This window comes from Brachypodium distachyon, chromosome 4 (assembly GCF_000005505.3).
Source record: "Brachypodium distachyon strain Bd21 chromosome 4, Brachypodium_distachyon_v3.0, whole genome shotgun sequence".
Classification (NCBI taxonomy): domain Eukaryota; kingdom Viridiplantae; phylum Streptophyta; class Magnoliopsida; order Poales; family Poaceae; genus Brachypodium; species Brachypodium distachyon.
Window position 1 is genome coordinate 3,302,939 of NC_016134.3, and position 11,820 is coordinate 3,314,758.

At 43.3% G+C, this 11,820-nt stretch overlaps 1 protein-coding gene and 2 long non-coding RNA genes across 4 annotated transcripts; 1 reads left to right on the top strand and 2 right to left on the bottom strand.

Annotated features, from left to right (window-relative positions):
- Positions 1-2,705: 2,705 nt before the first annotated feature.
- LOC112268602 lies at positions 2,706-5,853 on the bottom strand. Its single transcript, XR_002959945.1, has 3 exons — positions 5,532-5,853; positions 5,310-5,438; positions 2,706-3,271 (listed from the first exon to the last, which is right to left on the bottom strand). It is a non-coding gene; the product is annotated as an uncharacterized LOC112268602 (long non-coding RNA).
- LOC100840779 (probable LRR receptor-like serine/threonine-protein kinase At1g51810) lies at positions 3,058-9,767 on the top strand. Of its 2 annotated transcripts, XM_014903204.2 has the most exons (13): positions 3,058-3,238; positions 3,375-3,805; positions 3,909-4,093; positions 5,847-6,352; positions 6,489-6,627; positions 6,764-6,835; positions 7,016-7,087; positions 7,165-7,245; positions 7,494-7,660; positions 7,730-7,965; positions 8,037-8,163; positions 8,635-8,703; positions 8,911-9,767. In XM_014903204.2, exons 1-13 carry the CDS (start codon positions 3,091-3,093, stop codon positions 9,585-9,587), a joined length of 2,910 nt encoding a protein of 969 aa, XP_014758690.2. In that variant the 5' UTR covers positions 3,058-3,090; the 3' UTR covers positions 9,588-9,767. The 2 variants fall into 2 exon arrangements, with proteins under 2 accessions (XP_014758690.2, XP_024310193.1); XM_024454425.1 differs by lacking the exon at positions 3,058-3,238 and having other exon boundaries at positions 3,635-3,759.
- LOC106866871 lies at positions 6,361-11,820 on the bottom strand. The gene is made up of 3 exons (XR_002959955.1): positions 10,616-11,820; positions 10,078-10,218; positions 6,361-6,608 (listed from the first exon to the last, which is right to left on the bottom strand). It is a non-coding gene; the product is annotated as an uncharacterized LOC106866871 (long non-coding RNA).

The window sequence follows — 11,820 nt, forward strand, 5'->3', positions numbered from 1 at the left end:
CGAGGCGGAGGTGGTCACCGTCGCGCCCTGCATCCATCTGCCTTCTTTTTGCATCGCCCTGTGCTGCTTTACGAGAGAAGGCGCATCGGCCACCAATTAACGCTACAGGCATGGTCATCTCCTTCAGGTAAGCGTTAAGTTTCACGGAACTTTGAACTGCTCCTATACAGGTTCCATCTTTAATTATGTAGTTCGATCTTTAGTTTAGTAAAGCATGTAGAGCAGTAGGCTCTAGCTGAAGTCCATAAAGGTAAACGTGGACACACGTAAGTAATAAGCTCACAGTTTTTTAAGCAATCTTCAAGGATTACACGTTAAAAAACATAGGGCGATTGCATACACATCACCACACCACAAAGGCAACGTATCTAATGATTCCATCTAGTTGATACAAAAGTAGTAAGATGCACCTATAAAAAAAGTAGTACGATGCAAGAGAGAAAGCAAAAGGAGGACGACTACAACGCTAAATGTGTATATAGGAGGCGGAGGTAGTTGCATTGTCGTTCTTTTTGGCTTGAAAACACTTCTTAATTTCATCAATGCCAAATCTTTTGAATATCTCTCTAAATATAGCACACAAGCATATCATTAAGCCAATTATTTCAATTTTTCATGGCCTTGCAGCCTTCGTCTTCTTCGTAAGTGCCATCTAAATTCTGAAATCTCTGATATCTGCTTTCGTCTAGTGACTGGTTTCATCATACCCTCTCGTAGTGCAGCGTGCGGCCGCTTGCGGATTGGTCGTCGTTGTCTGTAGTTTTTTTTTTTTTTTACAAATAGAGGGCATTCCCTCGTTAAAGGAAACCACGTGTCTCTTAATACAACTTAAATAATTTGCATCAAAATGAAATAATCAGAGACAAAAGCAGCGAGCTACCCCCAGCCTCTTGCACTCTGACCTAAGATAGTATTAACAGCTACCAGCTTTCTACTACACACACTCACACCTGTCAACATCTTGATATCCAATGTTGAGCATCGATCAGAAGCTTTTCACACAGTGCCCCTCCGCAGCCTGAAACAACAAGTCAGCCGGAGAGTAACTGTCGCCCATCCTTGTGCACGATTAAAGGCTTCAACCGAGACTTGTCACAACCGGTGTGCGAGCAGCTGCGAAGCAATTCCTGTAGAAAACCTTTCTATAAGCCAGCCCAAGAATCAACGGTCGAGCAAATAGTAAACATAACTGAGGATCAATCGTTTGGCCAAACACTACGAAAACAAGCATTGTGTTGAGTTTCCAAATAATCCACGGAATTGCAACTATTCCAACCAACACTAGCTTGCCAAAACCACTTCATTCTTACTAAAGTGCAGCAGCCAAGTATCAAATAGCTCCTGTACAAATAACAGTGAGTAATCTGAAGCCCAAAGCTGCATTTGCACAACATGCCAAACAAATCTAGCTAAAGAGCTGCAGGACATCCTTGGCTGGAGTGTGTGCGTGGGGGTGGGGTGGGGGGAGGAGTGCAATAGAGTTAATTAACCAGTCCCTTTTGCCGCGTTAACTAAGAATAAATGTGCAAGAGTTGCATTCTAGCTAGCGTGTGCGGCTGCTTAGCAGTTGATAGTGGTACCCTTTGCAAATTGGATCGATCGGAGGAAAGTATAGCACACGCACGCATGCACACACCTAGGCTCCATATGGTGACATGCATGTGCAATTGTGGCAGAAAGAACACATATGCGCTCGATCTCTCCTTTCTACGGTTACATGTACGTGCCCTTGTTGTAATGGACGCACGTGTATACCGCTAGCTTTCCAGTGCTATAGTACTCGTATTTGCGGCAGTGGACCTCGTGCGTCCATTACAATAAGCCAATAGAGTTGCGCCTCTCGGGCCCCCCATGTTGCAACCCCATTTACTTAATGTAGGAAATTGAAAGCTCTCTAATTTAGAAGTTGTACATTTTGTTGTAAGATTTGAATAGTTTTTTAAGGGTTTTTTAGAATCACATGTAACTTTATTAAATTTCGACAACCATTACATGTACAATGTTAAATTCATATATATATTCTAGAAAAAAATGTTAAATTCATATGCCCAACAAACTTTTCACATTTTATTGTAAAATTTGAATAGTTTGGAAGGGGGCTTTTTTTGTCTAGTGGTCTCTAGCGCCACTATGCATTTTAGATGTGATGTACCTTGAGTCTATCCGGCCCAACAACCTACAGATAGATCTAGCGGGCCTGAAAAGAAACCAGGTAACACGAACAGTAGCAAAAAGAGCCCCAAGCGTCGATGAATTCTACACCTACATATGTAGCCCAGCTATATTTTTTCTCTTCCCAAAAAGGCTGATCCTCTTTTTTCTTCTTTTCAAAACAGAAGAAAAGGAAACACATATTATTATTTTTTGAGAAAAAAAAGAAACACATATAGGCCGGCAAGCTATCGATAATTGAAACATCTTTTGAAGATTACCTATCTTAAGCAAATATAGGACGTCTAGGAGGTCAAACAAACCTGAGGTCTAATCCTTGTTAAGCAATACATGCGTGTAGAAGGACGACGCTACGACATAGGGAGACCATTTCTGTTACAGGGAGATTGACCATTTCGGTTATGATTTGTATGTACTGTTTCTGATGTGATCATATACGACTTCTATGATTGAGACGTGAGATTAAATTGTACGGAGTACGTACTATTGTGATGTGATCACATACGAATTCTGTGATATGGGACGTGGTCGAATTCTGAACGGTCTTCTGGGACGACTGTTCAAAAACAGCCGAGACCCAGACCATGTCACATACTTGCAGCAGTACATAAAGTACATTCACAAGACTTGACTTCCCTTTGTACGTCGTACTGTACTTCGTTGTCGTGCTTAATTACGCTACAGGCCGGCAACAAGCTGCTCGTACGTCTCCTACTAATTCTTAAACCACTCCTCTCACTTTACTTAATTGGTGGAAATTACCCTGCAGTTTCTGGGCGCATCATCCCAACAAATGGCAACCTCGTACTTGCCGGCCGGCGAGCAGTGACATGAGCCAACCGCGCTTAATTTGACCTCTCTTTCTTTTGGAGTTCCGCTTAACTTGACTTGGATTAAGGCTCAAGACCAGCTTAAAAGATGGGTGTCGCAGCGAGAGGAACGTACATGGCACCAGCAATAGCATCAGGCCGCCCTGGTCTGTTGTTGCCAGTGCTTCTCCTCCTCCTATCATGCTTCCTGTCGCCCGAGCTCGTCGCTCCCATCCATGCCCAGCTCGACGACATAGGCACGTACCCCGCCGTGTCCTCCGTCTTTTTCTCTACATGATCCCAAAATATGCACTGAGTTAGTTCACAAAATGGAAGCTTTGTTATTCCGGATCTATGCATCAAGGATATAATGAGCTTCTTTTTTGCCCGCAGGTTTCATTAGCATCGACTGTGGGATCAGGGAGGGCAGCAGATACCAAGACCCGGGTCCCAACCGGGACAAGATGTGGTACGTCTCTGACATCGGCTTCGTCGACGCTGATGCGGGGGCGAACGCCCACGTCAGCCCGTCATTCGACATATACGACCTATCACAGCGGTATGATAACGTCCGCTACTTCCCCCCTTGGGGTGCCGGCAACCGGAGCTGCTACACGCTCTGGGGGCCAACGCAAGGAAACAAGTACCTGGTCAGGTGCAGCTTCTACTACGGCAACTATGATGGCAACTATGACGGGAACAGAAGCCTCCCGGCCTTCGACCTCTACCTTGGGGTCAATCGATGGGCCACCGTCAACGTCACCAACACCACGGACAGGTACATCCTCGAGGCGGTGGTAGTGTCAACGGCCAACTTCTTACAGGTAGTGCATGCGCTCGCATTACCCACATGCCGTTTTTTGGGGAACTCATTGGGGCATGGAGTTCCACGACAAATCGGTCAATGGCTCTAAATTTGCTTTCCAGGTATGCCTGGTGAACATAGGGTTGGGTACGCCTTTCATCTCTTCGCTTGAGCTGAGGCCGCTCAAGCCAGCCATGTACCCGGAGGCCACCGTGAACCAGTCGCTGCTCCTCCTCAGCCTTCGCCTGCCGACAGCGGCATTCCCCTTTAACCGGTACTACTTCTGGCAGTCGCCTAGAGTATACAGGTCAGTACGTACATCCAGTCACAATAAAGTACTTATTTGGGTTCTTTTTTATAATGAAAATTTGAAGATAGCTTACCACGTTTGCCACGGGGTACTTTTATCTTTCTTCTTACAATGGGCTCCGATTAACAATTTTTAAAAACATTTCTTGTCAACTTGTTGAGTGGTTCTGTCCAAGGTTAACGTGGCCAAAACATATCAAATAGGATTAACAAAAAAAAGTATGCAGTCAATTTGCGTGTGATCTTAGACTGTAACTTATTATGACTTGGCCAAAGCCAACGTGGGCAATTCTAAAAAGGGATTAACCCAAAAATATAAAATAAATTTGTGTGTGATCTTCTCGTGATCTTATTCCGAGGAATACACTGACAGTTGTACATTGCAAATATTAGAATTGCACATATATAGTGCAATCATGGCCTTCAAAATATGCAAATTGTCAAAAAAAAAAAAATAGGAGCCTTTAGAACCAAAAGTTTTGGCGCTCCAAAAAGATTTTGAGAATATTTTCAAAATCATATCAACCATGTATAGAAGAAACTAAAAAACATTTTGACATTAAAGTTGCGTACACATTATTTTGTGTAACATTAGTCTTCGGAATATCCAGCTGGTCCATATAATATAAGGATTAATCTATAGAAAACAAGAATTAGAAGTTTTCATGCGATAGAAATCATTCCGGTGATCTTTTTTTAAGAGTAATATCAACCACCTTGAGCAACCGCTAATGGAAAATAAAACATGGAAGAAAAAGGCAATAAAGAAGTATGCAACCTAAATCTTAAGAATGTGCAAATTACCCCACTTACATATTCCTAACAATAGTGTTGCACAAATATTATCTTTTGGTCTTCAAAATGTGCAATTGTCCATAAGAATACCTATAGCGAATGTAAAACCAGCAGATAAAAAAAATCATGAAAAAAGTATAGTACACATTAAAAAGTATTTATATTATTATAGCATACTTGATTTGTTCCCTTTTTTTTTGTGTAACTAGTTAAGTTCCACATGTTTAGAACCATGAGTTACATACCGAAGAATGTGCAACTTGCATCTATTAGCTTGTGCAACTTAAAATGAACTCAATAGAAAAACAGTTGTGCAACTTTATTGTACCGGTGCTACCACCAAGAGAAATAAAGACAAAACCATTCATAGTTCTATCAGAAACAAAGCAATGTAGCCCCATTCTAAAAAAAGCACGTACCTGAACCGAAATAGACATAGCTCCCTGTGATGGGAGGTGGCCATCGGTGCCATGGTGGCCGGCGCCAAGGTGACGGCAACAGCGAGGGTGGGGTACCGGGGTGAGAACCCTACGAGCCTATTGCAGTCCCTACATGCACCTCATAAGCATGCCATGTGATCAGCAATCTCAAACATGGTTTAAATACCATCGTACTTTTAAAACACAAGATTTAGATATTACCACTATCAAAAGTCCAAATAGACGTAGCTCCAGTGAATACGATCGAACTGACGACTTGCCATTTACCACCACAGCTTGTCTCCAAAGAAGATTATCACAATAAATTTCTGTTGCATTTCAATTCCTGGAATTCACTGCTGACAAGCTAGCATGGCCCAGTCAAAAAAAATTAGCATGGCACCTTTTTCTAATGCAAAACCGAATGCAATACTTTTGGTCAATCCAGAATCATTTCTGCCAACCAATATACTTTCAAATTTTGCCGCATGAGTTGCAATTTCTGGCGATTTTGTAACTCAGGATTACCGGCAACAGGTACCCAGATGACGACTTCGACCGTGACTGGCAGAGCTACTTCAACGCCACTGCGTGGATCCAAATAAAAACGAAGGGCACCGTAAATGTATCCAACTCAAGCAGCTTTGCCAAGGCACCAAAGGTGGTACTGCAGAGCGCCGCTGCTCCAGTGAACGGGACCCGGCTCGACTTCTCATGGAGCACGGACCCTTCGCTGGACAACAACAGCAACAGTAGCACAGCTTACCTCCTGCTGTTCTACTTCGCGGAGCTGGAGCGGCTGCCGAGCAGCTCGTCGAGGCGATTCGACATTCTCATCGATGGTTCTTCGTGGGACGGCGGCCGGAACTACACCCCAAAGTACCTCACTGCAGAGGTCTTGAAAAAGGTAGTGGTGCAGGGGGCGGGCCAGCACACCATCTCGCTTGTCACCACGCCAGGCACAGTGCTCCCACCCATCCTGAATGCGCTCGAGATATACTCGGTGCGGCAGATGAATGAGCTTGGGACGAACAATGTAGATGGTATCCAACACTTAAATCCAGTGTGCCATTGTCATTGATCTTAATTTGGGTCAAGTTCAGGACAAGTTTTGAATTATTTGTTTGGATAGCATAAAGCAAGATTTCATAAATACCTTGTCTTTTTCCGTGTGAACAGCCGAGTCCATGATGAAAATTCGCAAGACATATGTGCTGAAGAAAAACTGGATAGGTGATCCTTGTGCACCGAAAGCATTTGCGTGGGATGGCCTGAACTGTAGTTACTCTTCATCTGGTCCTGCATGGATAACAGCTTTGTAAGTCCTAAACATACAAGCGGTACAAGACAAATGATCAAGTGCAGAAAAACTGCACATGCATGCTTGCACTTAAAGATTGAAAAGAAAGCCTTTTCCATGTCCTTATATGAATCTACTATGGAATTTGACACAGAAACTTGTCATCTAGCGTGTTGACTGGTGCAGTGGATCCTTCTTTTAGCGATCTAAAATCCATCCAATATCTGTAAGTTCTCAATATCATCATACACATATTCTGCTTGCTCATTAAGAGTTTTAGAACTTCTAGTTCTAAGCTCCGAAACTGTAATATTTATGTACTAACAGAAACTTGAAGCAGCATAACTTTTACTCATATGTGCTTATTTTACCAATTAAAGTATTTTCATAAGACATGCAATTACAGGGACTTGTCCAATAACAGCCTGTCTGGCCCAATACCTGATTTTCTAGGACAAATGCCATCACTCATATTCCTGTAAGTATTCTTGTCCACTCGAGTTTACTTTACAATAAATTTCATGTGTATATTTAAACTGTTTTGGGTTTTCACAGTGATTTGTCGAGCAATAAACTCAGCGGATCAATTCCTGCAGCTCTACTAGAAAAACATCAAAGTGGATCTCTTGTACTAAGGTTCGCATCATGTAGCTAACTTATGACTTATAGCATCATTTGAAGGGAATAGCTCAAGAAAATTAGTTCTTTTTAGTTTCTACCACGGAGTTTACGAGCCATGGCGGCTGGAGATTATTCAAACCAAAGATTTTTCACTTTCCTAAAGTATTTAGTGCTCAAGTAATTATAAATAAACAACTACTACTTCATAGTTTGTATTCACACAAACGACTATAGTTCTGCGATTCTTGTTGGTGTAATGCCAGGGTTGGTAACAACACAAATATCTGTGACAATGGTGCCTCTACATGTGATCCCGGCGGCAATAAAAAGAACCGAACACTCGTCATTGCAATATCTGTCGCAATAGCTGTTGCAACTATACTGTTTGTGGCAGCAATTCTTATCCTTCACAGAAGGAGAAATGGACAAGGTAACATTTCATCAATGAAACCACTAAATCTGTAGTAAGATCAATTATATAAGATCAGTTTGGTTGCAGATACATGGATCAGAAACAACTCAAGGCTTAACAGCACCTGGAACACGTCGAACTTATTTGAGAACAGACGGTTCAGTTACAAGGAGCTGAAGCTAATTACAGCTAACTTCAGAGAAGAAATAGGGAGAGGAGGATTTGGTGCTGTGTTTCTTGGTTATTTAGAGAATGAAAATGCAGTTGCCGTGAAGATCCGTTCAAAAACATCATCTCAGGGGGATAAAGAGTTTCTAGCTGAGGTAGGCTGTTAATTTGAAATTTATCGTTTGTGTGCTCAATGCAAATGTTCTTATTGCAAATTTAAGTGCAGGCTCAACACTTAAGTCGAGTTCATCATAGGAATCTGGTATCCTTAATTGGTTATTGCAAGGACAAGAAACATCTGGCCCTTGTCTATGAATATATGCATGGAGGAGACTTAGAGGATTGCCTAAGAGGTAAGTTAGTCTCTCCCCGGAAAAAACTCACCTTTCAACATAGTCTTTCATTCATTACTATTAGTAGGTTCTAGGTTTGTCCATTGTTTTCTTCATAAATTACATTCTCAGCATGATTGTGAAGAAAACGAAACAGACACCATCCTGAGTAGCGAATAAAGACAGGATTCCTAGAAGATGTGATATCTTTTAGCAACCTAAAAATGTTGTGTGAAGTACTTATTTATCCACTCATGCCAACTGTGAATGGGCTGCACTCATGTGTCCAGTCCAGTATTAACAGATTTATGAAGAAACCAACTAAGATCTCCTAAAAGCACATTTTTCACATGACACAAATCGTGACCAAAGTACACCAACAAATGCGTACTTTTCTTTGTGAGCCTCTTACTGTTCTGCCATTTATAGCCATATTTTGTCACATAAAAGCACATCATTTTTATAGCCATACTTTGTGATACTCTGTCACAGGAGAGGCTTCTGTTGCTACACCCCTCAGTTGGCATCAACGTCTCAGGATTGCTCTCGACTCTGCCCATGGTTTGTATGACTATACATCCACAATTTTATTATAGTAGTAACATAGCGCATCATGATTTACTGGGCTAGTACACACAATGATGTCCTGACTTGATGTGTATACCAGTTAAACCTGGCAAAACCTCATACATCTGACAAAGTTTGGCTGGTTTTTACCTAATCCTAGCAAAAAAAAATCTACTTACTGGCCACTGGTCATGGATACAGGATTGGAGTATCTACACAAGTCCTGCCAACCGCTGCTAATCCATAGAGATGTGAAGACAAAGAACATCCTGCTAACTGCTGACCTAGAGGCAAAGATATCCGACTTTGGCCTCACGAAGGTGTTTGCCAACGAGTTCATGACCCATATCACCACCCAACCGGCAGGTACCCTGGGGTACCTTGACCCTGAATACTACAACACATCCCGGCTCAGTGAGAAGAGTGACGTGTACAGCTTTGGGGTTGTACTACTGGAGCTCATCACCGGCCAGCCGCCAGCAGTCGCCGTTAGTGACACCGAGAGCATCCACATCGCACAGTGGGTGCGCCAGAAGCTTTCAGAGGGTAACATAGAGAGCATTGCTGACTCAAAGATGGGGATGGAGTATGGTGTTAACTCAGTCTGGAAGGTTACAGAGCTGGCACTGCGGTGCAAGGAACAACCATCATGGGAACGCCCAACGATGACCGAGGTTGTGGCTGAGCTCAATGAGTGCTTGGAGCTGGAGGTGTCTCGTGGAATTGGCAACTACAGCTCAGTCACCAGTGATGGTCTCAGTGCAATGAGTGCTGACTTGCATAGTGATCTTCAAAGAAGTGATCTGAGACAGAAAAGCATGCCTGAGTTGGAGGATGGCGATGCATCCGCAACTCTCATAGGTCCGACAACGTGCTGACACCAACTGTTTAATTTTGTACGGTTCAGAGGTCTCGTGTATGTAGTGTTGTATATAGGTAGGGATGTATAGGATGCTTTGGAAAATAAAATTAGATGGCATCTTATTTGAAATGTAAACAAGAAATTGATCTCCCAGCTTGATAGACTGCATATATGAAGGTTGTGAGTGTGGGCTTAATGTCAAAAGTGGAAGATTTATTTTCTAAATGGAGCTAGGCATATTAACAACTTATCAGCGACTCCATCAATAATCGCTCTAGTTGAGACAGAGATTTTCAGCAGACATCAAAAGAAAGAAAACCAAGAATCCATAACCTCTGCTCGAGCTTGATGTGGTTTTCAGATGTATCAGAAAGTTATATTTGAAGAAGGTTCTTTGCATTATATACTTGTTGACGAGAAGAAATACTAATAATGATCCTTCTAGACGAATCTGGCAGTATGGAACTAGTACTGCAAACAGTGTATAAACATGGAGAATTCATTACCTGATGTCAACAGCAGTTATGCAAATCGGCATCTTATTATAGATCTCTTTCCATAGCCCATCTTATGGTCTCACATTCGTTTCCTTTTTCTCCTCATTATCGTTTCCCAGTTCATATGATAACTCATACCGAGGGCAACAGCTATAAGGACAGTTCAGAAAATACTCAGTCTCTACCAACACCAGAAAATGATACTCCCTCCTATCCATAATAAGTGTCGGGATTTAGTACAAAGTTAGCACACTTATTATGGATTGGAGGCCTGGAGGGAGTATTTCAAGCACAAACTCTGATAAGAACAAAGCATCAAAGACGTAATTGATAAAATCCCCACCAACTCAAAGGGCGGGTAGGGAAGATATCATCAAAGAACACACACTTTCAGAGAATCTGAAGCGCCCCCATCAAAGACGTCATAACGGCACAGTTTAAGGGGGGAACCTAATTATTGTTCATTAAGCAGCAATGGTGTAAGTTGGAAATTTCTTAGCAGCGCCATCATGATTGGCGCACTCCTTTGGAGTAGAGTAGGACTTACCGGCGATGGTGGTGGAGGCCGACACCGGCGGCGGCAGAGGCAAAGGGGGAGAAGCACCGGCGGCGAGCTGAACCTGGGCAGGAAGCCAGGAACGGGTGTTCATGGATGGGCCGGCGAAGGTCTACTCGAGAGAGCAGTTTCCTAAATTTGCAGCCGGCAAGTTGTAACGGGCTTGGCCCAAAATCGGGAGAGCATTTTGCTAAGCGCTGCGCCGAACACGTTCCTGCTCAGGCTCAGCTCGCTATTTTAACTGGACTGTGTCTGTGCGACTGTGCTAAAACACACACACACACATTAGATGCTGCAGGCGACCATTATTCTGCCTCCGTTTGGTTGAGATGCAACAAGAAGAGGCTGCAAATAACGAGCCACCGTTCTTCATAGGGTTTTAGTAGAAATGAAGTGCTTCTGATCTACTGTCCTGATTGGAACTCGATACTCTTGATATTATACAATGATCCAAAGTTGTTTTGATTTTTCGTGATGATTAGCAAGTTAGAAAATCACGACACCAGTTATTTGGCTAATATAAGAGGTATGTGAAACATTAAAATTTTCGTTGGCAAGTGGTGCTCCTCTTCAAACTTTCAATCCCAGTTCCAATAAAGATACTAAAACAAGTATTCCTCCGTCCAACAAAAGATGTCTCAACTTTAACTAAATTTGAATGTATTTGTACACTAAGTCATGTCTAGATACATTTAATTTTTGATAAACTTGAGACATCTTTTGTTGGACGGAGGGAGTAAAAAGATTTGGGCACAACTCTTCCAAAACAAAAATTTGGACTGCAAATACCAACTGCGGAAACTCTGGGCGTGTTCGCAGGCTGCATCACAGCAGGGCTGCAGCACGCGGGATCCAGGCGCGGCGGGTGCGAGCAATCGCTGCAGCCTCCTGTTTGGTTGCCCTTGCATCCGGAGCCGTCGCCATCGTCTTCCCCACGCCGCAAGACCAATTCCTCCGCCGTTCTCCAACTGCCGGAAGAGCCCACCGACGTCCTTGGGTCCACCTCGGGCTACATCGCACGAAGGGGAGAGGAGGGTGGCGTGCGGCGGAGGGGAAGGAGGAGGGCGGCGCTCGGTCTGATGGGACGGAGGAGGGGCGGCGCGCAGCCGAAGGGAAGGAGAAGGGGCGTCGGAGCAGCACGTCGAGAGAGGAGTTTTCTGCAGTTCGGCTGCGGGCCAAGGCCCATCTGACCTATC